A 27,672-nucleotide genomic window follows, 5' to 3' on the forward strand; every position below is an offset into this window, starting at 1 on the left:
CAGTGTTCTGTATACTTACTAGCAAAGCTTACGAGTTCAATTTCCTGGCAGTGACGAGGCTGTCGGCATACACGTCTTAGACTGTGTTTACATTAGCTAGTAATATGAATAACTAGCACAGCTAAGGAAGTTAGTTTACATTTGTACTAATGTTGTATCAGTCATAAATGTTAGCATTTTCTGCTGTAGGGAGAGACGCGCTACCACATATGTGGCATTATTGACCCCAGATTATTCATAAGCTGTGTCAGTGTTGGGAAATGGTAGCATGGACTGGGACTTCTATTGTGCGTTTTTACTCTGATTGAGCACACAGAGTGCTTTCTGCTAAAAGTCCCATTCATGCAGCCCGTAATATCTAACAATCACCCACACACAAACTCTATTGGGCATCAAGGGCAGCTTAGGCTTCTGATTGGTGGCTTTACCTGCTGGGCCACCATCCTTGTAAACTCCCCCTTTAGTATTTTGTGAGCTTGGCGCAGATGGCTTCATTTCCTACAGTTAGGGTGGTTTGAATATTTCAGGACAGCTTCCCTGTTCTCTGTGTGTGTGATTTAAGTTGGATCCTACTGCCCCCTGCTGATCACTTCTGTTATCTTTCTGATATTCTTTTTCTCCATCTCCTCCAGGAAAGCTGAAGCTTTTTTTTAACTTTTCATCTTAAATCTATAGACTAATAACATCATGACCTGTTTGGGTTTTTTTTTTTTAATCTCTTTTCTAAAATAAAAAAATACAATCAGTTTTCTTGTCCTGCAGCGTCCCACAGCCAAGGAGCTGCTCAAACACAAGTTCATCGTCAAACACTGCAAGAAGACGTCCTATCTCAGCGAGCTGATTGACAGGTACAGGAGGTGGAAGGAGGAGGACCACAGTGACAACAGTTCAGACGACTCTGACAGGTATTGTCTCTTGATTTAGCTGGAACTTCGTCTTCAGGTGTGTGTGAGCAGAGAGGTCCGACATCTATCTGTGCATTTAAATGTGTTCATTTTTTCTTTAAGTGAATCTAGTAATAAGGAAAACAACGAGTCTCCAGAGTGGTCCTTCACCACTGTCCGTAAGAAGAAGCAGGACAAATCAGATAGCAGGACCATCCTCAATGGAAATGTTAGTACCGCCTGTGTGTTAGCATACATGGAAATAAAACCTGTGTGTGTTAATTTGTTTTTTAACTTGTAGTTGTTTTTACTTGTATTCTAAAGTCAAATCAGAAGTCTGGTCCATAATGGTCTCGCTAGTAATGCCTCAGTCTCAATCATCTAGCCTGACCAGCCACTTTATTAGTTACACCTTGCTAGTACTGGGTTGGACCCACTTTTTGGAATTCTGCAATGTTAATACAGAGAAACCCTGCTTATGTGTCATTCACACTGCACAGATGACAGGTTACACCCTTTGCAATGTGTACACACTTCAGACATTTTTTTAAATGCAATATGAGGAAGTCGGAGGTCAGTATAACTCAGATTCTCACCGTCTTTTGTTTTCTTGTCCTCTTCATCCTTGGGTTCAGGATCAGATGAGTAAATCTGCCAGTCTCACCACAGTCATCTCCCCCGTCTTCACAGAGGTTGGTATACACAAGTCTCCTAAACATCAATACACTCATCCTTTTGTTTCAGAAACTGTTTTTTGCACCAGGGAATATGTAGTTATCCTGCCATTGATTTTGGGCTTTTGTGCTGATTTTTGTTGGAGGGCTTTGTGGTAACCTGAGAGAAGTGAGCTAAAATTAAAAGAAAAAAAAGATTTTCAAAAATGATTCTTATTGTTCAACTTCTTCTGTAGTTGAAGCAACAGCACAAGGAGCACTCTGAGCAGCGGTTGGCCATCGAGGAGCTGGAACGCAACATTCGAATAGCTGAAGATATCTGTCCAGGCATCACGGACAAGATGGTCACGCATATCATTGCCAGGTACCAGAAGTGTAACCTTTTCTAAATACAGCGTTGCGTTCCTGTTTCTTTCAATTATTTATGACAACCTTCTCTCATTACTCAATTTCTTTTATTGGAAGTTAATTATCTTATTTATGCCAGAATATGATGCTTTTATTTGCCCTTCGTCCTGCTTCTTTCTCCCTCTTTTACGTTATTCAGAACATTTGTATCCTCCTTTGCTCATTTGTTAACCTAATATCTTCCTCCTCAGATACACAACAAATTGAAAGACGGACGGATCGCCCCAGGAAAAAGAAAAACCATGAAGAGAGAGACTGTGTTTCCTTTACGGTGATGCTGCTGGATGATGAAAACAAGGCAGATTTGCTGTGCAGTATCTGCTTGCTGTACACACACATCTCAACACACACTCACACGCATGCACGCACACACACTACCAATGTGATATATACACTATATTATACATATACATATACATATATATATTCCCTGCTGCTGGTTGAAAACCTTTTAACTCCTATGGTTAATTAAAAAAAAAAAAAAAATCCACAACAATAACGAAAATAAAATCTGATGTATAGCTTTTATTTCTGATCTGCCTTTACCATAATGTGCCTTAGTTCTTTTTGTTATCAGTCATTTTCTACATTTTCTGCCGTCACTTGTTTTTAAGAGGTTTTTGTAGAAATGGCTCACGAAGGAAATGTAATACCAAAGAAGGTTCTCGTCCATCAGCAGTGGTATGTTTTTGTGTCATGAGTTGCCTGGAGTCTGTAGATGTCTTTATTCTTGTTTAGTAGCACTTGAGACAGATGATATGCCAATATTACATTTGTTTTTTGTTTTTGTTTTTCAGTAATGTCTTTCAATTACAGTTCCCTGATCCCAGAATTCATTCAAGGTGGTTTTTGTTAAAGCACTGTAGATCCTTCAGTTTTACTGTTTTGTACAGCGACTTTCTTGAATATTCAAGGTGAAAAGCCTCCTACTCTAAAACGGTACAAATGTGGGGAATTTATGGAACTTTTTAATGTCCAAATGTTCCTAAACTTTTATATTTCCCCATCAAGTTTAACAGCTTATCTCCAGTTGTGAGAGCTACCAGTCTATGGCTAGCTTGGGTAGGTAGCCAGTTGCTTGTAAACTGGTAGGCTAGCTATTATTGTAGCTACCCAAAGTTGCTGGCAAGATGTGAGTAGTTAAAATGCTGAAAATGGCTGCCATGTGAATAAGGCTGGTTTAGTTACTTTTAGTAACAAAGCCACTGGCAGCACACAACTGTTAGTCCAGATTTATTTTGTTATGTTAGTCTTGCTAGCCAAATAGTTAGTAGCTTGATAAACAGTAAGCTAGATAGCTGTTGTTGTTATTGCCCTTCTCTAATTAGCAGCAGTTAAGGCTTTAATCACAGAGGCTTAGAGACCAATCGGTGACCTAGTAGAGGGGGGAAAAAATGTGTAGTCCCCGATCGATTGGCAAGTGGTTGCTGGAGTGTTCTTGCACTTGCTAGTGTCAATGCAAACCTCCTACCAATTGCTTTGGTTGCTAGCAGATTGCCACAGTTGTTTGTAGTTTGTACGGAAGATGCAAAAATTGTCTACACTGATCAACTACACCAAGTGGTAATGAAACCTTGAAAAATGTGGTGCCAACTGGAAACAAAGAACGTTCCTTTGTAAGTTTTGCCTTACCACTGAAACCAATACATTTCATAAGGCACATGTCCTCTGTTTCCATTAAAAAAATTTTCCAGTTTCACTACCACTCGGTGTTTGGTTAGTGTTTGCAGATAAGTCGCCATCTTCCATGCAGACTGCTGGCAACCATGGCAAGCTGCAAGTGACTGAAGCAATCACGAGTCTTTCAGTGCAACACACTCAATGCAAACACATTTATCACTTGCCAACTGATTAGGAGGATACGCCTTCATTCTTAGCAACTGGAGGTTACCATGCAGTCACTGACCGGTCTTTTTGACGGAGGTACAGGATGTTAAAATGATGAAAATGGCTGCCATTTGGTGAGTGTAACTACGTTTGATAACCCACACCCAGTAAGATTGAAGGAATCTTTTTTTTTTTTTTTTTTTTTTTTTTTTTAAGAATACATGTTGACATGTAGTTATGACACAAAGGTCTTCCAGTGGCTGCTTCATTATATGTAGCATTTTGGAAAACTTGGCAAGTTTCAGATTGTGTCAGAAAGTTTTACGATATCTTCCTTAATAGACAACATTGGAAAGTAGCGCAGGTTTTTTTCAAGGGCATGAAGGGACCTGCAGTTGAAGGTGTTACTGATAGTTTGTACCAAAGACACTATAAAATTCAGTCGCTGTATATTTGTTTTGTTTTTATATATATATATATCATAAGGGATACAATGCTTGTTGAGGGGTAGATGTAAAGTGAAAGATGTAAGATTTTACAGCAATGTACTCATTTTTTGTAGCGGGACTTAGAGTTTTATGAATAAATATTTAAGTTTGATTCAACTGCTTTCACTGGGTTTTATTCAGTGATTATGAGTTCCTTTATTATATATTTTTTACAATCTTGCACTTTATTAATTTTAACACAATTGTCTTCTTGTTTTTAATCCTTTAATGACAAAATGCAACTGTAATATATATAAACCCAAAGTTCACTTTTTTCTACAGAAGTAACAATACATTATATAACTACATCACCCAGAAAATGATTCCACCAACATTATGAAGGCATCATACCTATACATCATACCCATACAAAGACTTTATATTTAAGTCCTAGAAGATCTTTTTCCAACAGACATCAAGATTAATTTAGTCATTTTTCACATAGATTAAAAATTTTCTTTTTATTGGTGTTTGATTATTTATTATTATTGTTTTGCTCTGTTTTTAAACCATTGCCATTAGTCTGAAATAATGTCTCCAAATACAGCAGTATGGCAACATTAAATAACACAACGTGAAATTCAGATGATCTGATCGTGATCAAATTGACCACCATTTTAGTCTGTGGGAAAGGTTAAAGCCAGCACAACTACCACATTGCTAATAGTTCGCTGGTCCAGTGGAATCAAAACAGACTCCACATGACTTCAGTCCAATCCACACAATCTGTGAATGTTAGATTCCAGTGCTTGATAGGCTGGATTAACTGGTAAGGGTATGGCTAGTGTTTGCATATAGCTATAAATGCATATAAACAGCAACAGGGATTTCATTCTCTCTTAGCATTTTTTTTTACCATGTAGCAACCAGGGTCTTTGTTGATACACATGTCGCTTATGTTTTACTTTGGACAGTCAGTGAGGATGATCACATAGAAATATAGACAATTATGGATGATTAAAGGTAACGCCAAGAATCTGCATTCTTGGCGTATTCTTTGTACTTCAAAACTCAGTTACACACAGATCGGTTGTTGTTCCCTTGGCAACCACTATTTACTATGTAAAAAATATGTTTTCCCTTACCAGCTGGCAGTGGAGGTTGCTGCCTGTGGTTAGCAACATCAAAGATGATAAAATCAATACTTTTCAATAGATGCACTTTTCAGAGTTTCACCACCACTAGGTGATTGTTTGTAGACAAGTCTCTGTCTTCCACGCAAACGGGATCACCATAGTGATCTGCCAGTGAGCAAATCAATCAAAAAGAGGTTTTCAGTGCAGTACCATATTCATTTAACAGCTCTCACTTGGCATCCACTGCCCAGTCAATTGGGGAATACAGATTTTCTTTATCTACCAAGATTTCAGGGGGGTTGTGACCAAACACTCTCCTTTTTTACCAGCAACTGATAACTTGTCCAGATATGGTAAATTCTGGCTCCAAAAACTAGTGTAACAGTGGCCGAAAAGCTAACGTCACAGTTGGTTCATCCATTTTTTTTTTCAACCTAAGTATGCTTTTCACACATGTACTGCACATAGCTATAGAGTGCTTCAATGAAAGGGGTTACAAAGCAAAAAAAGCAACATAGGCACTGGTCTGCAGAAATGTGGAAAAGTGATACGTTCTGGTGAGTCATCCTTAACCATACTGTCAATAAGTGAGAGACTGCATAAATGACACACATAAAGACATCAAGAGAAAAGCACAGCCTAGAATGCTCGGCCCTTAGAGTGAGCATCCTTTGGCTCTATTAAGACATTTGGGGTATTTTGCGGTTTTCTTTTTCTGAGGGGCCACGTTAGAAGCTGGGACTTTTATGGATGGCCACACCAATAAGCTTAATTGATGCAGCCCTGCACAACAGTCCCAGTTTCTCATGTGGTCCCCTGGAAAAATTAATGGCCCACCCCTGCCTTAGAGGGAACAAGAAATGAAAACCAATAGAAAGTTGTTCTGGTTGACCAGTTGTATGGGATGTGAGTGGTCTATTTCAGGATGACAGTGCCTCCACCTATATATGGGCCTACCTTATAGTTAACACGGCTTAAGGAGTAGCCTATGAACTTCACAGTCACCAGATCACAACTAAAATTAACATCTTCAAGAGACCAATGTGTCTCCATTTCATGATCATCATCAAGGCATGAAATGAGGGGAAAATGATGCCCATACCCCTCTGATAAAGGAATGTTTGAAGAATTAATGTTGTAGTGGCTCAAACACCTTAACAAAAATTTTAAATTGTTGTCTGCTTTAATTTGTCAAACATCTTTAATTTCTAAAATACTAATTATTATTATTATTGTTGTTATTTATTTACTTGTTTTTGTAAGCTTGCACCTATAAAATAGCCACTAAAACAGTAGCCCCTTTTCAAAATCTGAGGTTTTCACTTGAAGAAGGCAAAAAAGTACATTTCATCTGCCAGTGCACCTCAAAACGACACACTTCTTATCTAATACATTTATCGTGTTATCTACAGTCTGCAGAGGATGTGCTATTTTAAATTATCCTTCCAGTTTTGACTGTGATCATGAATCGCTGTAATGTTTTAATCTTTTTCTACAGCGTCACTTCAGTAACCTTTGCCGCTCCTTTCGTATCCTCTCCTCCTTCAATCTTTTCTTTCTTCTCCTCTTCACCCTCTGGCTCCTTCTTTGCAGTTTCTTTTGCTGTTGCATGCTCCCTCTCTTCCTCCTCCCCCTCTTCCTCCTCATCAAGTTGGAGACTCCCCGATGAAAACCTCATCCTGGCTAGTCCAGCGGATCGTACCATCTTGCCCACCTGAGGGGCAGGGCAGTAGTATGGATAGAAAACCTCCGGGTCTGAGTCGCTGTAGCTTCCCGCAGTGCTGCCAATCATACATAGTGAACTGGGGCGTTCAGGCAGAGGGGAAGAGTTTAGTGGGAGGTAGGTGGGTCTGGAGGGGCGCGTCAGGTGTGGGTAGTAACCAAGAGGGCGAAACTCAGAAGCAGGGTTAAAGGCAGTGTTTGAACTCCTCGAGAGGTTTAATTTGACATCAGGTTGGCTGGCTACACGGCGAGGCAGTCCAGGAAGGAAGTTGGAGTCATCGCTGTAATGACCTGCCTCTGTATGTCCAACGCCCCTGAGTCTTGCACCATTGCTTCCTGGTTGGTACATTCTGGCCAATCCCAGCCCACCTGAACCACTGGAGCGGAGGTTTCTCCTGATTGGTGAACTAGATGGCGAATCATGACACACTGGGTAAAAAGATGGCCGTGTTATGCCATCCATTGTCACATAATCCCGCCGTCTTGTATGTGGAATTCGTTCCAGTGAGGAAACAGCAACAAATTCCGACAAGTAGGGATGTCGGTTGAGTGGCGAGGAGCCAGCTAATGGGAACGATGGGAGGACAGGATGATACTGGTAGGCAGGGCTGTTAGGGTAGAGAAGGACCAGCTGCTGTCCTGCATCTGGATGTGGCTGGGGGTTGGGTCGACGTCTAGATCGGTTTCCATAGACACCAGCTAACCGCTGGGCTTGGCGCTGTGTCCCGATTCGTACCCCCCTTGCGTCCTCTACTACAGATATTGAAGCAGATCTCGTCTTCGGTGAGGGTGAAGGCGGCGTTGTCTGGTTGACAGATGGAGAAAGAGGAGTGACTTGGGAGAGGAGGCGAGGCCTCTGGCTGACCTCAACACATGAATGGCTGCGTTTAGCCACTCTTTCGTTGATTTCAATATCATTGTCTCGATGATGTGGGTCCAACTGATCCTGGCTGAGTATTGCCAGAGCACGACTTGACCGTGGGAATGGGTGGGAATGTTCGTACACCTGAGAAGAGAAGGCACGAACACTTGAGTTGTTTTTATTACTAATATTTTGATTATGCTACCATTAATTAATTCGCTCATATGATATCAGAGTATGGATGTATTATATAATATCAGAGAATTGTAAAAAAGAAGAAAAAACGGCCCAAGAACATATGATGAAATTTCTAAAAACCCAAAGATCTTCAAGTTAATTAAACAAAATCATTAAAAACAGATAATAGAACAGTAGCTGTTTTAATTTTGTCAGACATGAATATGCTTTGTGCGTCAAGCAATAGTTTTAAAGACTGAACAGTCATATTTATTACCTGTTTGGAGACATCTGTGAGGAGATCAGGAGAAGATCGACATTGTCTGGGGTCACAGTCTGTCTGACTGTACATCCTGGACAGACAGAGAAAGGAATAAAATAACGGATGTTATACACAGACTATAAAAATTGATCACAAAAGATTCCTCTGTTCCAGATCCTTTGACCTTTACATAAGATGGCTTAATAAAATATGTTGCCGTTTCAAGTACTTCAAGCTCCTTGCCTTTGAAGTACTTGCATAAGCAAGTTTCTTGCTTATGAAAAGGAAATTGAAGCATCAATCAAATCTCTCTCTCACTTTTCAAAGTGTGAAGGCTTCTTCTCCCCTGATCCCAGACACTCCAGCAGCTGCTTCTGGGTCCGACCACTGCCAAACAACATTACTAACATCAGATGGACACACTACCACACCTGACTGAAAACAAAGACTTTGAATATTCATCAGAAGAAAAGGGTAATAAAAAAAAAAACGCTCACAGTCCATCATAGTTCTCAAGGTTTTGCTTATAAATCAGCAAATGACTTTGAGCACAGTTTGGTTCAATTCTAACCAATACTATCAGTAGGGATTCTTGTTGTGGACAGACTGATCACCACGACATGATCTGTCCTTTGGATAAGCTGGAAAGCTCAGGATGGTTTATTCAAACACTACAAGAGTAGGTAAGTAAAAAGTTTTGTGAGTCAAAATATTTGTGTACAAGCTTAAATCCAGATGATGTACCACTAAATGGGTGGAGAACAATTCATGCATAGTAGACACTGGAAATAAGTAAATGACTTTGATTTTGGGCAAAAGATGATTAAGCTATATACATATATATATATGTATTATACAAAAGCCTGAATGCACCTTCAGATTATAGCATTATGTGCACTTGTCTGCATTTTACCTGTATCTGAAGCTGGAGCCTTTACATGACAGCAGAGTTTTGTGTATGGCCTTTGGTTCCTCAGCCAGCCTGAAGAAAGTATGGTACTCCACACACATCTTCCAGAATGATTTACACACATCACGGCTGGCCATGGCCAACTCTAGTGTATCCTTACACGAGGGCTGGATGGACATGAAATAAGACGATGATGAGTCAAATATTTACGACCACCTCTGTATAGCATGCTGTCTTCACTTCAAGTCCCAAAAAGTCTTCTACCGGAGAACTTAAAAGCCCCCATAGGGTGCTCTGTGGGAACTGGCACCAGTGCTCTAGCTGTAGAACCTTTACATTAGTAACTTGGTAGCTGCTATGGATCGGATTTGATCTTTACATTGCCTCTTTGCATGCTGTTTACAAGTACTTAGAACTACTGGCCAGGAGATCTCCACAAAAGCCTTACTCTTTTGGCCAGAATGTTTTGTTCCTCCCTATCTCTTAAATATTTGTACCTGCCCATTTTTCATGCATCCATCACATGATACTGCGGCCAAACGGCCAAAAAAACCCCCATCCATCCATCCATTCGCTTCCCCTTATCCTTTTTCAGGGTTGCGGGGGAGCTGGAGCCAATCCCAGCTGTCTTAGGGTGGGGGGCAGGGTACACCCCTCAAAAATAAATCTTAATAGGACAAAAAGCAAAACCGTGTGGCCCAAACTGGATCAGTTTCTCACCCCAACTTTATCATGTAGTTTGATGAGGAAATGCTTGCGTTTGAAGCTTAGCTTGCGGATCTTTGCCCAGCTGAATGTGTTGATTTTTGTGTTTCCCTGGAAAAACACAAAAATAATGAGAGATTATATGTGATGTGTAGTGTAGCATCTGCACACATAGTTAGCCTCAAACAGTGTTCCTCTCCTAAACCTGTTAGTTGATTTTTGAGAAATGCACATGGAAATTGTAAACTTTTATTGGTACTATAAAAACAAAAAAGGATCACTGACGTCCTCAGATTTTATCTTTACACATCTCGCATACAATGAATGATTGTTAGTTTATTAGATCTATTAAATTTATTGTGTTGTAACTTCACAAACCAACTTTTTTAATGCTAAAACAGCAACTCCTAGCTTAATAGAAGAGGATATATTTCTGATGGAAAAAAATAAAAATATTTGTCCTTTTATGTGGAAGTGGACACACCTGAAAGACTAGCACTCCAGAGTGTGTGACAGCCAGATTGATCCTCATTCCCTCCCCATCATAGGCAGGGTAAGGCCTGATTCCATACATGTCCAGCTTCCTCGCCACCTCCAGCAGCTGGATGTCGGAGTTTGCTGGAGAGAGTCCTCTATGGACAGAAACAAAGAATCATAATTACAATCCAACCTCTGATTTATGGAGAGTTGGATGCATTGCTGTTGTTTTGCTGCCAGTTTGACCCAGCAGTCACTTCTGCTTTTCCAACAAAATTTCTCCTAGTTAGACTCAAACAACACGTCAAACATATGTTTCAAAAGTGGCATTTTGGTTGGAAATGATCATATTTTCAAATCTATCGTCTTTTTAAAAGAATCTATGGGTGGGATGGGGGGAAAGAGGCGCAGTCCTATGTCCAGTTAATACTTTGCCCTTTCTCTCTGGTCAAAATTAACACTAGTTTGACAAAACTGTCCGCATACTACAGAGCACCAGTGTCTTCTGTTTCACTTCATACCTGTGTTTCTTGTGAAACTTGATGATTTTGTGGTCCAGATATTCCTGGTTGGGAACATAGTGCTTCATCTCCAAATGCTGGCAGTCCAGCTCCTCGTCATAGTCCCCTATCTCTGCTGTAGCACAAATGCATATGCATGCAAACACAAATTTAGTTTCTCTGCGTTTTAAACATTTAATTGCATTATAGTCACCACTTTTGGGCCATTTGGGAAGGAGAGAATCGGAGTGGGACTTTGCTCTAGAGGGAAATCTTTGACTAAGTAAATGCAGTATATGAAACACATTTTCAAAAACATAATGTATAAAATGAATATGGACTCCCTGGACCCTTTATTAGGTACACCTTCAGAAAAATGCATTTAGCCATGTAAACATAGGTAAGATTTCCTACCAAAGTTCAAATTTTAGTGTGGCACGGTTGTTGGTGCCACATGGGCTCATCTGAGCATTTCAGAGACTGTTAATCCCCCTCACAACCATCACTAGGGTTTACAGAAAATGTCCCAATAAAGATAAAATATCCCATGATCAGCAGTTCTGTAGGTGAAAATGCTTTGTTGATTCCAGAGATTACAGGAGAAGGGCCAGACTGCTTTGAGCTGATAGGAAGGCAGCAGTAAATCAAATAACATGATATGAAGGTATGCAGAAGAGCATCTCTGAATGCACAACATGCTGAACCTTGAAGCAGATGGGCTATAGCCACAGATATAGCCAAACCAGGTGCCACTGTTGGCAGTGAAGACCAAGAAACTGAAGCTAAAGTTTGCATAGGCTCACCAAAACTAGACAATAGAAGATTGAACATAATTTCCTGATCAGGGTCAATTTCTGCTACAATATTCTGATGGTAAGGTCAGAATTAGGTGAAAACAACAAGGCAGAATGGATCTGTTCTGCCTTCTTTCAGCAGGTCAGACTGATGGTGCCGGTGTAATTGTACGAGGATATTTTCTTAAAATACACATTTAAAAGTTGAACATTGTTTAAATGCCATTGCCTATGCCTATCCTCTGATGGCTGCTTCCAGCAGGATAACACACCATGTCACAAAGCTCAGATCATCTCAAACTGTTTTTTTTGAACACGACAATGAGTTCACTGTACTCAAACGTGCTGCACAATCACCACATCTGAATCTGAGCACCTCTGGGATGAGCACCTGCGTCTGTGTAATGCTATCATGTCAATATGGATCAAAAGGTCTGAGGAACGTTTCCAGTACTTTTCTACGGAGCCCCGCAAGGGACATGGGAGAAAAATCTCGCAAAACAAACTCGGGATCTCGCAAAAGTTTTAGCCGCATTCTTCGGGGGCCGCCAGCTCGAAGCTGACCGGGAGGTCGAGGCACGATGTGCCGGGAGAGCGGTGTTCCTCCCGGCTGTAGTAGGTCTCGACCTCCCGTTAGCTTTGAGATGGTGGGTGTCAGATCTCCGAAAACGTCAGAGCACTTTTGCAAATATGTGATGTCTTGTAAACCGGGCAGATATTTGACGTTTACACAATTACATTCACGCCTCAAAATATCTTAAAAGTTTATTTTGTGACCCAGAAAGAGTAATATTACAACTAAGTAGCTGCCGCCATTGTTGGAATTCAACTTTTGCGAGAGTTAGTTTTGCGAGATCTCGCAAAAGTTCATCATATTTTTTTTTCTCCCATGTCCCTTGCGGGGCTTCGTACTTTTCTGAATCTGCCGCAAAAAAAAAAAAATTACACCAGGTGTGATGCACTTTGATGCTTACACTGCAGTATGTGAGAGACCAGCAGGGCGGCACTGTTGTCATTACAGGTCAGACTGCCATTAGACAAGTCCTGCTTGATCTGTAAGGCAAAAAGATACCTGTGCACACACAAAACAGTATGAGTACACCTACTGTGGCATTTCACTTATGCTGAACATATATCTCATCTATGCTCAGACTTTACCTGGTGAGGCCTCTCTTGAGTTGTCCAGGATCTGGTGGAAAAAATTTGACTATAAACCTGAAGAATAAATCATTGGTGTCTGACAGAGGGGAAAAGAAAAGAGATTATAGACGCAGGACAATGGTGCAGACAGAGACGCTGAGATCTGGAAATATTTGGAGGAAATATGAAGTCAGAGCACTAATCTTAGGACAGATATGACTTACATTTGATCTGTTTGACCAAAGGTTTCAGCAGCTCCAACCAAACCTGCAACAGAAACTTGTTAAGACATTAAAAACCTCCCGCACTGATCTGTGCATATCTGTGTGATCCAGCGTTTCTTACATAATTGCCACTGTGGTGTCTGAACTCCAGGCCAAAGTACTCCTTCTCCAGCAGTTTCAGATGACCGCACACTTTGTTGTAGAAGTCGCCACCTAAAACCTTTTGCTGGAAGAAAGAGTGGGAGAGAATTAAAGTGAGAAGGATAATAGGACTTTTTAATTGAGATGTTCTTAAAACTAAAGTCCGGGAGTGCTCCTGGGAGCCCAGAAAAATGTGCTACAGCTCAGTTACTTTATCCACTAATACTTTGCTTAATGAGAGTTTGCATAATCATGGCCATTTTTTCCTTTCATATTTAATTAATCTGTGGAAGATATGCATAGGGGACATTAAATGATTAAAAGACAACAGATAGAAAAAATTGAGGCATGACAGAGGACAACGGCAGAAAATTTTGAACTGTATCCATGGAAACTGAGACCTTCATTGCTTGTCTTACTTAACCTCCTAATGGTGAACATGTCAGGTGAATGGTTAAGATTAGGGGTTTTTTTCACTAGTTGGTTAATTAGGCACATTTTCAAACACTAGAAGGTGTTGCCTGAAGTCTCACACATTTCTTTTGCCATCACGGTTACAAAGCTGTAAAAATGGTGTATTTCAACTAATGTCCCTGACTCTGGATTCCAGTGACTTTCTGGGTCTTTGGGAACTCAGTTTGCTGGCAGATATGTATAGATATATAAACCTAAAGGGGAAAATAAGCATGGGCATGAATGGGATGCCATCCCACAGCAGTGTGTGAACGAGCTGGTGACCAGCATGAGGAGGTGGTACCAGGCTGTGTATGGTTCTTCCACATGGTACTGAGGTCCATTTGTTCAATGAATAGACTGTAAACTGTTGCTATGTCTTGTTTCTTCAGACTTCAATTGTCCAATCCATTAAATTAAACCAAACAAGACTCAAGAATAAATTGTTTGGCCTTGGCAGAAAAGATCTGGCAAGTTTTTTGTGGACAAAACCCGCATACTCAACTCTGCTGCTCAACTCACAAATGTATTTCCCTTACAAACGTGGTTCCATTTAAGGGGAAACAATGAACAGATTATAACAGATAACATATATATACACGGCGTTCCAAATTATTATGCAAATTATATTTTTCTCTGTTTTTCCTAAATAGTCGATTCAAATGACAGTCGGCATAATTGTCAAGTCAACGACCAACAGAGTATAATTCAAATGTTACTGAACAAAACTCCCAATGAAAACAGTATGTTTTTCAAAAACAAAAAACTTAAAATGCACTGTTCCAAATTATTACGCACACAGAGTTTCAAAAGATTTTATAAGTTGTACAGAATTTAAAATGGTCATTTGTTGAATTTGCAGCATTAGTAGATCAAGCTATTTCAATCAAAAACATCTTAACAGGTCAAGTTACATATTGACATAGGACCCCTTATTTGATAGCAGTTTTACAATTCTTGCATTCATGGAACTTGTAAGTTTTTGGAAAGTTTCTACTTTAATGTCTTTGCAGGATGTCAGAATAGCCTGCCTGAGCTGCTGTTTAGATGTGAACTGCCTTCCCACCCTTATAGTTTTTTGCTTGAGGAAGCTCCAAAGGTTCCCAATAGGATTGAAGTCAGGGAAGAATGGGGACCACACCATGACTTTCTCTCCTTTTATGCGGATAGCAGCCAATGATGCAGAGGTGTTCCTTGTAGCATGAGATGGTCCATTGTCTTGCGTGAAGACGGTTGTGTTGCAGAAGGCACAGTTCTTCTCTTTCTACCATGGAAGAAAGTGGTTAGTCAGAAACTCCACATGCTTTGCAGAGGTCCTTTTCACACCTTCAGGGACCCTAAAGGAACCGGCCAGCTCTTTCCCCGTGATTCTGGCTCAAAACATGACTCCACCACCTCCTTGCTGACGACGCAGCCTTGTTGGGACATGGTGGCTGTCCACCAGCCATCCACCACTGCATCCATCTGGACCATGCAGGGTTGCACTGCACTCATCAGTGATCAAGACTGTTTGAAAATTAGTCTTCATGTAGTTCTGGGCCCACTGCAGCCGTTTCTGCTAGTGAGCATTGGTTAGGGGTGGCCGAATAGAAGGTTTATGCACAACTGCAAGTCTCTGGAGGATCCTACACCTTGATGTTCGCAGGGCTCCAGAGGCACCAGCAGCTTCAAATATGTGTTTGCTGCTTTGTAATGGCCTTTTAGCAGCTGCTCTCTTAATCTGATGTATTTGTCTGCCAGAAACCTTCCTCATTGTGCCTTTATCTGCACGAACCCATGTGTGCTCTGACTCAGCCACAAATCTCTTAACATTATGGTGATCACACTTAAATGTTCGTGAAATAAATCTGGTTTTCATTATGTGTCCAAGGCATTCAACTATTTCACTCTTTTCAGCAGCAGAGAGATCATTTTTCCTTCCTATATTGCTTGAAAATGGTGGTCTGCTTAATAATGTGGAACATCCTTCTTTAGTAGTTTTTCCTTTAATTGGGCTCATCTGGCAAACTAATGATCATAGGTGTCCGAGATTGATTTCAGTGATACAAAGAGTCCTGACACACAATTCCATCCATGAGTTTAATTGAAAAACAACTTATTTACTCTTTATGACACTTAAACACAATTTGCATAATAATTTGGAACGCAGTGTATATAAGCTGTGCATCTTTCCTTTAATGTTTGTTGTTAAATTACAATGTTTAAGAGTTTCTGCTACTACTTTTGTTTGCACACCAACCTAATTGGTGTGACCCCCTACATCCATATGAAGTTTGTGACTCCAGCCAGAAATTAAATCACTTTGAAACTGGGAGATTATTTTTGATATGTCCTGTTTTTACCTCCATTTCCGTCCTTTAAACTAACAGTTATATTTCCTGTATTTTGACCTCTGAATCATGCAAAGCTTTTCTAGTAGAGCCCAAGAATAGAAATGTGGAGTCAGATCAGAGGAATAGGTCACTTTAACCACATTAGACAAAAATACAAAGGACACTACAAACATGTAAAAGTACTGCCTTATTGTTTATGTACTTTGAAGACCCTGTGTCTTAAATTTAATTCAGGATTAAATCAAAGTAGTAGTGTGTGCCCACATGGAGCGCTGAACCTGTCTCTGGTGTTTGTGTGGTGTTCACTTACTGCAGTGACACGTTTTTGCTTTTTTTTTAGCCTTCGCTGTCTTATACCTGGTGTTTAGTGCCCTGTCGGGGGGGTCACTGGACGTCCCTCATTAACTTGTCATGAGGGAAGGAGAAAGGTTATTAGGGGAGAGGGAGGATGACGAAGGACATGGCAGCTGTAACTGATTATAGAGAGAAGAAGAGGCCTAACTGATAATTACTGGAAGCAAACAGCCGCCCACAGATCAGCAGAGCAGTTAGTTTCCAGCAGAGCAGAACAGAGGAAAAAGTGAGCGATGTGCAACTTTGGATGTGAATTCAAAGCAGAAAACAGCAAAACAGTTTAATGATATCTGCACAAGCTTACACGTGTCTGTTTGACTAGTGAAGGGCCTTCATTGCATACAGCAGTGGCGTGTTAGCTCGTTCCAGCTGGTTCCAGAGGAACAAATGCAGTTTTGTCAAATCTCAAAGACATGCACAGAGTTACCTTTGGCACATTGCGAGGTAGCAGTAACACTGAACATGTCCAAATTTCAACATATTGGTTAAGTGTTATTTTTCAACATGTGCGGTTGTACAGGCCATCAGGCTACTGAATCACTGCCTGATTACTGAACTGTAATGTACACAATATAATACAGTTTTATATAATAACACCTGTACAATCTGTATGTCCTACCTTAGTATGACTATGTACATCTAATTGTACTTTATATTTGGACTTAATTCTACCCTAATATATAGTACTTGCATTATTGCTGTTTATTTCTATTTCTTATTATTCTTTCACATCATTTTATTTATTTTACTTTTGTGAATTGGACACATGCAGTTCACAGAAAATCCACCAGGGGTCAGTATTTCATGCACCAGAGGGCACAAAGTGGCCAGATGTAGCAAAAATGATACAAATTAAAACTCAGTCATTGACCCAAACCAGTTAACCTTAAAAGCTTTAGACTGAAACCAGAGACTCCAGAGGAAACACATGCGTGTAAGCTTTATTCATAAGTTGTTCATAAACCGAACATAGAAATTGCTGTCATGGTCCAGTGATGCTTCACAGTTCTCTGTTTTAGTCAGCGGACTCACCTCAGTTTTGCTGTCACAGCTTTGATGAACTAATCTGAAGGTTAAGAAAACATGACCTGAGTGACTGAACCGTGCACATCAGGGAAAAATTCAGCAGGACAAAACATGTCTAACATTTTACCGATTAGCTACCACGAGCTTTGCTAAACATCCACAAAGTGCTGCCATAATTGTTAAGCAGACTGTAGCAGACAAACACTATTGTGTATTTCTGTACCATTAAGCTATGATGAGTAACATATTCAGTTCTTCCTGTTGAAACAGAATAAATTCCAGCAACCTATAACATCTCCAAGTTTCTGGCTTTGATCCTCAACCCATTGGTAGGCAGCTCTGAACACCACATCCAGAACACCCTGGATTTTGTTGAGAAGGTGAGAGATGTCATTATGGGGGCAGAAGAAACCATGGTCTCGTACGACGTCACATCTCTCTTCACTTGCATCCCAGTCACGGAAGCGTTGGAGGTAGTTCGTAAGTGATTACAAGATGACCTCAACCTCAGCAACAGGACCGCTCTCAGCATCGACCAAGTGTGTTTGCTTTTCGAACTGTGTCTGCATTCCACCTACTTCACATACAAGGGTCAGTACTACAGGCAGAAACATGGGTGTGCCATGGGTTCCCCAGTTTCACCCATCGTGGCCAATTTGTACATGGAAGAAGTGGAAAAGAGGGCTTTGCTATCCTACCCCGGAATACCACCAAGTCATTGGTTCAGATATGTGGATGACACCTGGGTGAAAATCAAATCTGAGGATGGACCACAATTCACGGATCACATTAATTTGGTGGACCGACACATCAAATTCACCAGGGAGGATATGAAAAGTGGCAGGTTAACCTTCTTAGACTGTGAGATTTCCATCAGTAATGGGGGACATCTAAAAGCTGACGTGTACTGTAAACCTACACATACGGATCAGTATCTAAGGTTTGACTCTCATCATCCACTGGAGCACAAACTGGGTGTCATCAGGGCGCTACAACACAGAGCGAACACCATCACCACAGACACAGCGGCCACAGAAGCAGAAGAGCATCACATCAAGAAGGCCCTGAGTAAATGTGGTTATCCCAGCTGGACTTTTGTCAAAGCTGGAAAGGCACCTAAAGGAAGCTCCAGCCGATCCAGGAGAGAAAGACAACCGCTGCCCAAGCGAAAACCTGTAGTGATCCCGTACGTGTCAGGAGTATCGGAGCAGTTGAGACACATTTTTTCTAAACACCGGGTCTCTTTGGCTTTCAAACCCCAAAACACGCTGCGCCAAAAATTGGTCCACCCTAAGGATCGGGTCCCCCGACACAAACAGAGTAACATAGTGTACGCTGTCAAGTGCCAGGAGGATTGCCAGGATTTATACATCGGGGAAACCAAACAACCTTTGGCGAAGCGGATGGCACAACACAGAAGAGCTACCTCGTCAGGCCAGGACTCTGCAGTCTATTCACACCTACAGGCCAGTGGACACTCTTTCAATGATGAGGATGTACACATCCTGGACAGGGAGGAACGCTGGTTTGAGCGCGGAGTCAAGGAGGCCATTTACGTGAAAAGGGAAAGACCATCTCTGAATCGAGGAGGGGGCCTAAGGGTACATCTTTCGCCATCTTACAATTCTGTGATTGCAGCCATTCCCCAACTCTCTGTGAATGGTACTCATGGCCATTGATCAGTGATCTTTGATCAATGAGCCTTGATCAGTGGTGGTTGATCAATGCTCATGAGAATTTGCATATCAATGATCAAGGAACTGACCTCCCAGCCTATTGTTCCTTCAGGGGGCTGGTTTCAGTCATTATGGAAATGTACTGTTTATAAGGTTGGGGAAACCTGCAGTCAGCTGAGACTGAAGAAGTCACTTGGATGAGTAACGAAACGTTTCTCCCACTGAAAACGCTACGTCCAGATGAACAGAATCAACTTTTGGGACTGCACAGAAATGGTTCAGGAATGGTTTGAGGACCACAACAATGAGTCTGTGGTGTTGACTTGGCCTTGAAGTTGCCCAGATCTTAAGCAAGCATCTGTGGGATGTGCTGGACAAACAAGTCCGTTCCACGGAGGCCCCACCTCACAGCTTACAGGACTTAAAGGATCTGTTGCTAACATCTTGATGCCAGATAGCACAGCATGCCTTCAAGGGTCTAGTGAAGTCCATGCCTCAGTAAGTCAGGAATGTTTTGGCAGGAAAATTAAGCTAAATTAAATTTTATTCATATCACACTAAATCCCAACTACAGTCACCTCTAGGTTCTTTATATCATAAGGTAAAGACCCCACAGCAGTACAGAGGGGGGCCGACACAATATTAGGCAGGTGGTTGTAATGTTATGCCTGATCAGGGTGTTTACAAAATTTATCACATTTTATTTTTTCCCTATTCTGTATATCCATGCCTTTTCATTCAGCTCTCTTTCCTCTTGTACAGATGCTGCTAATGTCCCAAAGGCCGCTGGGAAACTGACAGGGAAGAAAGCATGGGCATGGAAAATGGAGCTCCTTTGCTAGCACAATACTGCAAGCCATGCACACACACTCACACACACACACACACACACACACACACACACACACACACACACACACACACACACTCACAAACACACTCACACACAGATTCTTTTTAGATTGCAATACTGCCTCGCAGGCGACGTTACCATGTTGAAAAAGCGGCCCGTTGGTCTGCTTTTTCTGACCTGGATAGTAGAGCAGCACATGGCTGTTCATAGACAGTAGAGTGTTTACACCTCACACAGCTGGTAAACATCTGCAGCTGTTTGGCCCATTAAAAAAATATAAAATAAATCTTTCTTTAGACAGACTTAATTAAGTCACCAAGAAGTGACTGTTGTTGTGATTTTAACCTCCTAAGACCCAACCGATGAATGTAAAAACAAAGAATTACCAGATTTTTTTTTTTTACCTTATTTTTGTTTTTAAGAAAAATAAGAGCCACATAAGAGGATATTTGTTGCATATTTTAATAGAACAGTAGCAGTATAATGTCCTCGTAAGCGGCTATCAGGCCCATGTAGAGCAAAATTGAGTATTTTAGTCTAAATAACCCAAAACGTGATGTCCACATATGTGGACGCCAGGTCCTAGGAGGTTAAATAAAATTGAATTGAATTTTCCATCTAAGTTTAATTCTCTGTCATTACTTTGTGGTGGATGTGCTTACAGCCACATGACTTATGAAGCTGGTAACAACATTCAGGTTTTGGGAGGTGTTCAGAGACACACTGTAGATACAACCACAAAACTTTTTCCAATAACTTTTAGCAATGCAGATGTTAACAACTGTGATATTTCTGCTTGGTATCACTTGATAATGTCAGATAGATCAGGCAGCGTTTCATGAAAGATCCACTTCCTAATGCAACCCCAAATGGCTATATGTGTCTCTAACTGGAATTGTTGACATGCAAACATTGGAAACATGCTAGCACAGTGATGATACTGCATTGCATATATGTATACGCATGTGCATATGTAAGAGGCTGGTGCTGTGGCCTGCTTTTATTCCTCGGGATGGTGTTTCTCTGCTGTACGGCTATTTCACTGCCAAAACACATGCTGGCAGTGAAGTTTCTCTCTTCTAATAAAAGAGAAAAATGAGTCCAAGAACAGCCAGAAATGCATAGGAGTAAACGGGAGCACTTAAAAGACCAATCAAAGTGCGCCAATTTGACATATAGTAACATTTCTAGGTAGGTACCTATCAACTTCCAGCACACCCACAGCATAGATTTGATATTGAAATCTATATCATGATAACTGTAAAGTATCTCGCCAACATTGCTAATCCAATAGCTAGTTCTCTTACAATGTCGACATGTGCCATTTTTCTGGTTTCCGTAGCTCTAATAACACGCTTATTGGCCAGGGGTGATTCTGAAGTCTTCTGTTTGCTGTGACAGTAAAATCAGCTGTCATTCAACATTTATCAGCTCCAAGTCCAACATGAACAGCTCAGGCAGTCCTGATGGCAGATCAGGTACATCAATGCACAAGTGTGAATGCAAGCAGTACAGGCTATCTTTCTTCTTCTTCTTTTGTCCCTAGCTGGTGGTTGGCAGGGGAGGTTGTTCACGAAGCCAATACATCGCTGTGGGTGCCGTAGGGTTTCCATCTTGGTCAATGATGAATTCCCAGGCCTTGTGGTCTCTTGCCTTCACATTTGCTTGCTCGAGGGTTAGACGTCATTGTTTAAAATCGTCTTCAATTTGCTTGATCCAAGTCTTCTTAGGCGCGCCACGCTTGATTCTCCAGTGGGCGGGGTGCTGCTGCATCAAAAGGTGATGCAGCAGATGTGGCCAAACCATTGCAGTCACTTCCTAATTCACTCTTCCATTGCGGGCTGCTGGTGACATTGACTACGTATCACGCTGTTGCTGAGACGATCACGGAGGGACACTGAGAGAATCTGACGCAAAACAGCGGATTTGGAAGGCATCCTGTAGGATGCTGTTCAGCAATCCTGAAGCACCTACAACTGTAATGAAACTTTTTTTTTTTTAAATCAGGTTACAGGGTATTTTTAACTGGCGTCTGCCTGTCATTATGTTGCTCAAGACTGCATCAGTATATTTAATGCTGAGTGAAAATTAAACTGTATTAGTAATGGCAGTATTAGTCACTGTGATGACTAATACTAATATTTAAAGACAATTTCTCTCATTTGTGCCTACCATGTGAAACAGCCCACGTAAGAGTTTCTGAAAAGACATTTTGGAGCTTTTCCATTAAAGAATGAAAGTTTAGACAGGACGTGGCTCAAACACACCATTTCCAATGAAGAACTGGGGTTTGAGCCTCGTTAATGCATTAATTTCAGTTTTTAGGGGAGAGAGCAGTCCTAACAATGCATAAATCTACACAAACCTGCCTTCACAAACACTTTTCTGCCGCTAAACAGCACCTGCAAGACAAACAATCAACTGTTACAGCTGTACCAGTGTTGTCAGAAAGCTTGAGAGTTTGTTTCCCTATTTCATCTTTTTCCCTATTTTACTGGACAAACTAACACAGAGAGAGAGAGAGTCAAGAGTGGCAGTAACTCAGGTGGGAGAGGTTTTGATTGTTCTCCTCACCTGTGCTAAACTGGACTTGGATATGACACTAAAACTCAAGTTGCTAATGTCAGTAGGCAAGCAACTCACATTGTGGTTCTCTTTGTGAGTCACTAAGGTAAAATGGTGTTATGTACAGTGGGGCAAAAAAGTATTTAGTCAGCCACCGATTGTGCAAGTTCCCCCACTTAAAATGATGACAGAGGTCAGTAATTTGCACCAGAGGTACACTTCAACTGTGAGAGACAGAATGTGAAAAAAAAATCCATGAATTCACATGGTAGGATTTGTAAAGAATTTATTCGTAAATCAGGGTGGAAAATAAGTATTTGGTCACCTCAAACAAGGAAAATCCCTGGCTCTCACAGACCTGTAACGTCTTCTGTAAGAAGCTTTTCTGTCCCCCACTCGTTACCTGTATGAATGGCACCTGTTTGACCTCCTCATCTGTATAAAAGACACCTGTCCACAGCCTCAACCAGTCAGACTCCAAACTCCGCCATGGCCAAGACCAAAGAGCTTTCGAAGGACACCAGGAAAAGACTTGTAGACCTGCACCAGACTGGGAAGAGTGAATCTACAATAGGCAAGCAGCTTGGTGTGAAAAAATCAACTGTGGGAGCAATCATCAGAAAATGGAAGACATACAAGACCACTGATAATCTCCCTCGATCTGGGGCTCCACGCAAGATCTCATCCCGTGGGGTCAAAATGATCATGAGAACGGTGAGCAAAGATCCCAGAACCACACGGGGGGACCTGGTGAATGACCTGCAGAGAGCTGGGACCAAAGTAACAAAGGTCACCATCAGTAACACACTACAACGGCAGGGAATCAAATCCCGCAGTGCCAGACGTGTTCCGCTGCTGAAGCCAGTGCATGTCCAGGCCCGTCTGAAGTTTGCCAGAGAGCACATGGATGATACAGCAGAGGATTGGGAGAATGTCATGTGGTCAGATGAAACCAAAGTAGAACTTTTTGGTATAAACTCAACTCGTCGTGTTTGGAGGAAGAAGAATACTGAGTTGCATCCCAAGAACACCATACCTACTGTGAAGCATGGGGGTGGAAACATCATGCTATGGGGCTGTTTTTCTGCCAAGGGGACAGGACGACTGATCCGTGTTAAGGACAGAATGAATGGGGCCAAGTATCGTGAGATTTTGAGCCAAAACCTCCTTCCATCAGTGAGAACTTTGAAGATGAAACGAGGCTGGGTCTTCCAACATGACAATGATCCAAAACACACCGCCCGGGCAACAAAGGAGTGGCTCCGTAAGAAGCATTTGAAAGTCCTGGAGTGGCCTAGCCAGTCTCCAGACCTCAACCCCATAGAAAATCTGTGGCGGGAGTTGAAAGTCCGTGTTGCTCGGCGACAGCCCCAAAACATCACTGCTCTTGAGAAGATCTGCATGGAGGAATGGGCCAAAATACCAGCTACTGTGTGTGCAAACCTGGTAAAGACCTATAGTAAACGTTTGACCTCTGTTATTGCCAACAAAGGTTATGTTACAAAGTATTGAGTTGTATTTTTGTTATTGACCAAATACTTATTTTCCACCCTGATTTACGAATAAATTCTTTACAAATCCTACCATGTGAATTCATGGATTTTTTTTTTCACATTCTGTCTCTCACAGTTGAAGTGTACCTCTGGTGCAAATTACTGACCTCTGTCATCATTTTAAGTGGGGGAACTTGCACAATCGGTGGCTGACTAAATACTTTTTTGCCCCACTGTAAGTGCAAGCAGAAAAAGGCCATAACACACATTTATCTCCTGTGTGTTCTCCATATCATATAATCCATCATTTCTTTTATGTCAAAAAAGCTGTGAAAGCTGCTGGGGACAAATGTAATTGCATGTAAACGGACCAAACTTCAGTCAGGAGAACAACTGAGATAATCCATCCACAATATGAGGTTAGTTGTTAATATACAGCTGCATGGGCTGGGCTCTAGTTACATCGTAAGGTTTTAAAAACTGAGCTCTGAAATGAATAGTGGCAATAATCACAGAGAGAGGCTGACCGTGATCACTGACTTTTTAAAGGTGCTTGTTCAGATTAAATAGAACAAGATGCAAAGCATTAAAACATGTTAAAAACACAACAGCCCTAATAAACTCAGAGTAGTTTGGACCCGGAAACAGGGTTCATACGTCATCACTTAAAGACCAGATTGACAGACCTAAAACTCTTTCCATCTTTTTATACAGTCTGTGGTTATCTGTAATAGATAAATTAATTGATTATTAAGTGCAGCAATCTTGTGCTTTTGTATCTTTGATTGCAGTTTTGCCACTGATTGAAACCCAGCTGAAAAAATAAGTATATGGGAATATGGTAGTATTAGCTACAGTATACTGTCCACAGATCTGCTATTTATTTAAATATAACTTGCAGCGCTCTTCTTCTGTTTTTGATTGTTCAACAGAGATAATCAGAGACAAGGGGGTTTGTGTCAGATGTTGGTGCCTAAGAATAAGGAACACTCTGAAAATGTGAAGCACATTTACGCTTAAATGGTCAGTTTCTGTTTTGCACACGCTATAAAAACCTAAAATAGCAGGTTTAACTTATATTAAACAGCAGATTAAACCCTGTCAGACCAGAGAAGTGCACGACCAGGTACTCCCAGATAATAATCCTAAATATTATATTAAAGGGTAAATGTTGGAGAAGAATCCAGTCTGAACAGAGCCCGTGGTGGATTTTCCCTCTTTGATTTCTTTCTTTTTTCAGGAAGGAGGGAAAGAAAGTCGCAAACAAAGTGACAGAAAGCTTTATAAAAAACAGGGAAAAAATAATATCCAGACAGATTTAAAACGCATATTCGACACATTTGATCATTTATAATATTGTTTTGAAGAGAGACACGTGCTGTATGTGGATCCACTCAGAAAAGTAAATATGAATGTTTTCACTACCCCCTGTGAAGGGCTTACCTCCACTTCGAACGTGCGCTCGCTGTCATCCAGGAAGACCACGCGCAACCGGAGCTTGGTCTCCTTGGAGACCCGGGACTTGGTTGTGAGGTTCTCGAGTCTCCCGGTCCGCCGCTGTCGGTCCCCCATCTCTCCCGCTCCTTTCTGTTTGTCTGCGTCTCTCAGCAGAAGTAACAACTAAAACAACTACGATCGTCCATTAAATCCATGTCCACGAGAGTTAATCCCACGAGAAACGGCTTCACGCGCTCCCCGCCATTACCATCAACACCAAAACCTCCACGATCGTGTTCATCCTCCCCTTCGCTCCTACCGCTGGAGCGCGCGCTCTCCGGATGCGCAATGGCACGCTGACGTTGTCTCCAGACAACCAGACCTCATCCAGCTTCTCGTTCACTGACAAATCACTGGATTAAACTCACTGCACATAAATATTACTGCGCTTAAGCACACTTTCATGTACTTGTATTTTAGAGGAGTAATACAGCTCCCACCTTCTCATACTTATATTCATCTACATCCATCTATTGTGTCTTTTTATTGGCTTTTGTGACAATTTCTTATTTATTTTACACTCACAGGGCTTTGTGAGTGTCTGTAAAAATTGCCTAATAAACAAACTTTACTCGCATTTCACTGCATTTACCTTAAAAAAAGTGCTTAGAGTGACTTCTAACACTGTGATTTTAAAAGTTGATTATTTAGCCTAAAAATATCATCATTTGCACGAAATGTGGTGATTTGTTACTTTTTAACAAGTTACTGGGACTCAACGGGACACTGTCACTGTGTTACTGATGAGGAGTTCTCACTGGTTTTTTTTTTTAAACATTTTAATACAAAATAGTTTATAAATTAGCTCCACATCAGCCACATCAAAAGAGTACAGCTCTACTTGCAGTAAGCATCAATGCATGCGTAATAATGATCTAATACTTTATAACAGTACAACAGATCAATTTATGAGCACACAGGGGGCAATTTGATTTACTGAATACTTAACGGATACTTATTCTTTCCTCATAGCAGAGGTTTTCTGTGGTCTCCAAGGATTACTTCTTAGACCTGTTAGAAATCCTGTATTGATGTGACTAAAAAGGCACCAGAAATTGTTTCGTTCATCTTTCTTTTATATTAAGGAATGTATCCATGTTCATCATTACTACCTATGGACTACATTACAAGTGTCATTTTTATGCTGTAGTTAGCTGAATCAAAGATACATCTACATATACACATACGTGAATGTGTACTGGATTAAAAAAAGGCCAAAACGTGTGAATATAATAAGAAAAATGTTTCAATATGAAATTAATTTTAAGATGTCTTTATGAGTCTGTCAAAGTAGGTGCTGTTGTGTTTTTATGGCTTATTGTACATCTAGTCAACCAACAGCTATCAGTAGTACATTTATCAAAGTAAATTTTATGCTTGTAAAACACATTTTTAGTAAAATATTTGAAACTTCTACATTTATTTTAAACCCTTCAGGTGCAGTTTTTATTTATTTGTGCATTAGGTATCATCAGCTACTGTAACAGGATACACTGTTACAGATTAAATAAACTTTGAAGAGATCAGACAGTACTCATGTACACGTTAAAACACAATCAAAAACACGACGGCCTAAACGTAAAATAATCCAGAAGTATGAAATCTATACATGCAGGCATGTTCAGTATATAAAGAGGCAATATATGGTGTGTGTGTGTGTGTGTGTGTGTGTGTGTGTGTGTGTGTGCGTGTGCGTGTGTGTGTGTGTGTGTGCTTCACGGGAATAATATGAATTTCACGGTGGCTGGACGCTTTTAGAGGACCGACCTGTCCAAAAGTAGGCTAGTAGTGCAATGCCTTCAGTCGCCTCCAGCATGGACTGAGCACTTTGCGTGTGTGTGTGTGTGTGTGTGTGTGTGTGTGTGTGTGTGTGAGTGTGAGTGAGAGAGAGAGAGAGAGAGAGAGAGAGATGGCACACATATGAAATGTTGGTCAAGACACATCCTCACTTGGCTTCCTTTCTTTCATCTCCTACCGTCATAGACGGTATTTTAGCATATTTGTGAGGTAAGTAAAATATTTGATCAGATTTTATTCCAATATGTTGATTTGAAAACTTCAGCTACAAGTTACTTAATAGTTTAACATTATGCACACTAAATATTTTTGAGCTTTCAATTACTTAAAGAAATAAACCATGGCATGAAAAAT

General features: G+C 41.0%; 3 protein-coding genes across 3 annotated transcripts in view; 2 read left to right on the forward strand and 1 right to left on the reverse strand.

Moving 5' to 3' along the window:
• Window positions 1-4,393, forward strand: part of LOC146522636 (serine/threonine-protein kinase 26-like) — a 46,177-nt gene extending 41,784 nt beyond the window's left edge. Inside the window, exons 8-12 of the mRNA XM_085153546.1 lie at window positions 763-905; window positions 1,008-1,113; window positions 1,520-1,576; window positions 1,795-1,922; window positions 2,158-4,393. Of these exons, the coding sequence (XP_085009672.1) occupies window positions 763-905; window positions 1,008-1,113; window positions 1,520-1,576; window positions 1,795-1,922; window positions 2,158-2,173 (450 nt within the window). The 3' untranslated portion in view covers window positions 2,174-4,393. The remainder of the gene's footprint in view (window positions 1-762; window positions 906-1,007; window positions 1,114-1,519; window positions 1,577-1,794; window positions 1,923-2,157) is intronic.
• The window catches only part of LOC146522634 (uncharacterized), a 518,363-nt gene that overhangs the window by 91,183 nt on the left and 399,508 nt on the right, over window positions 1-27,672 (forward strand). The window lies entirely within an intron of this gene.
• On the reverse strand, window positions 763-25,955 carry LOC146522637 (FERM domain-containing protein 7). Its single transcript, XM_085153509.1, has 12 exons — window positions 25,468-25,955; window positions 13,252-13,356; window positions 13,131-13,173; window positions 12,925-13,003; window positions 12,741-12,838; window positions 10,994-11,108; window positions 10,480-10,627; window positions 10,011-10,106; window positions 9,294-9,457; window positions 8,699-8,767; window positions 8,396-8,471; window positions 763-8,085 (listed from the first exon to the last, which is right to left on the reverse strand). The coding sequence occupies exons 1-12, from the start codon at window positions 25,594-25,596 to the stop codon at window positions 6,850-6,852; spliced, it is 2,358 nt and encodes a 785-aa protein (XP_085009635.1). The 5' UTR covers window positions 25,597-25,955; the 3' UTR covers window positions 763-6,849.

Source organism: Neolamprologus multifasciatus, chromosome 3 (assembly GCF_963576455.1).
Source record: "Neolamprologus multifasciatus chromosome 3, fNeoMul1.2, whole genome shotgun sequence".
Lineage (NCBI taxonomy): Eukaryota > Metazoa > Chordata > Actinopteri > Cichliformes > Cichlidae > Neolamprologus > Neolamprologus multifasciatus.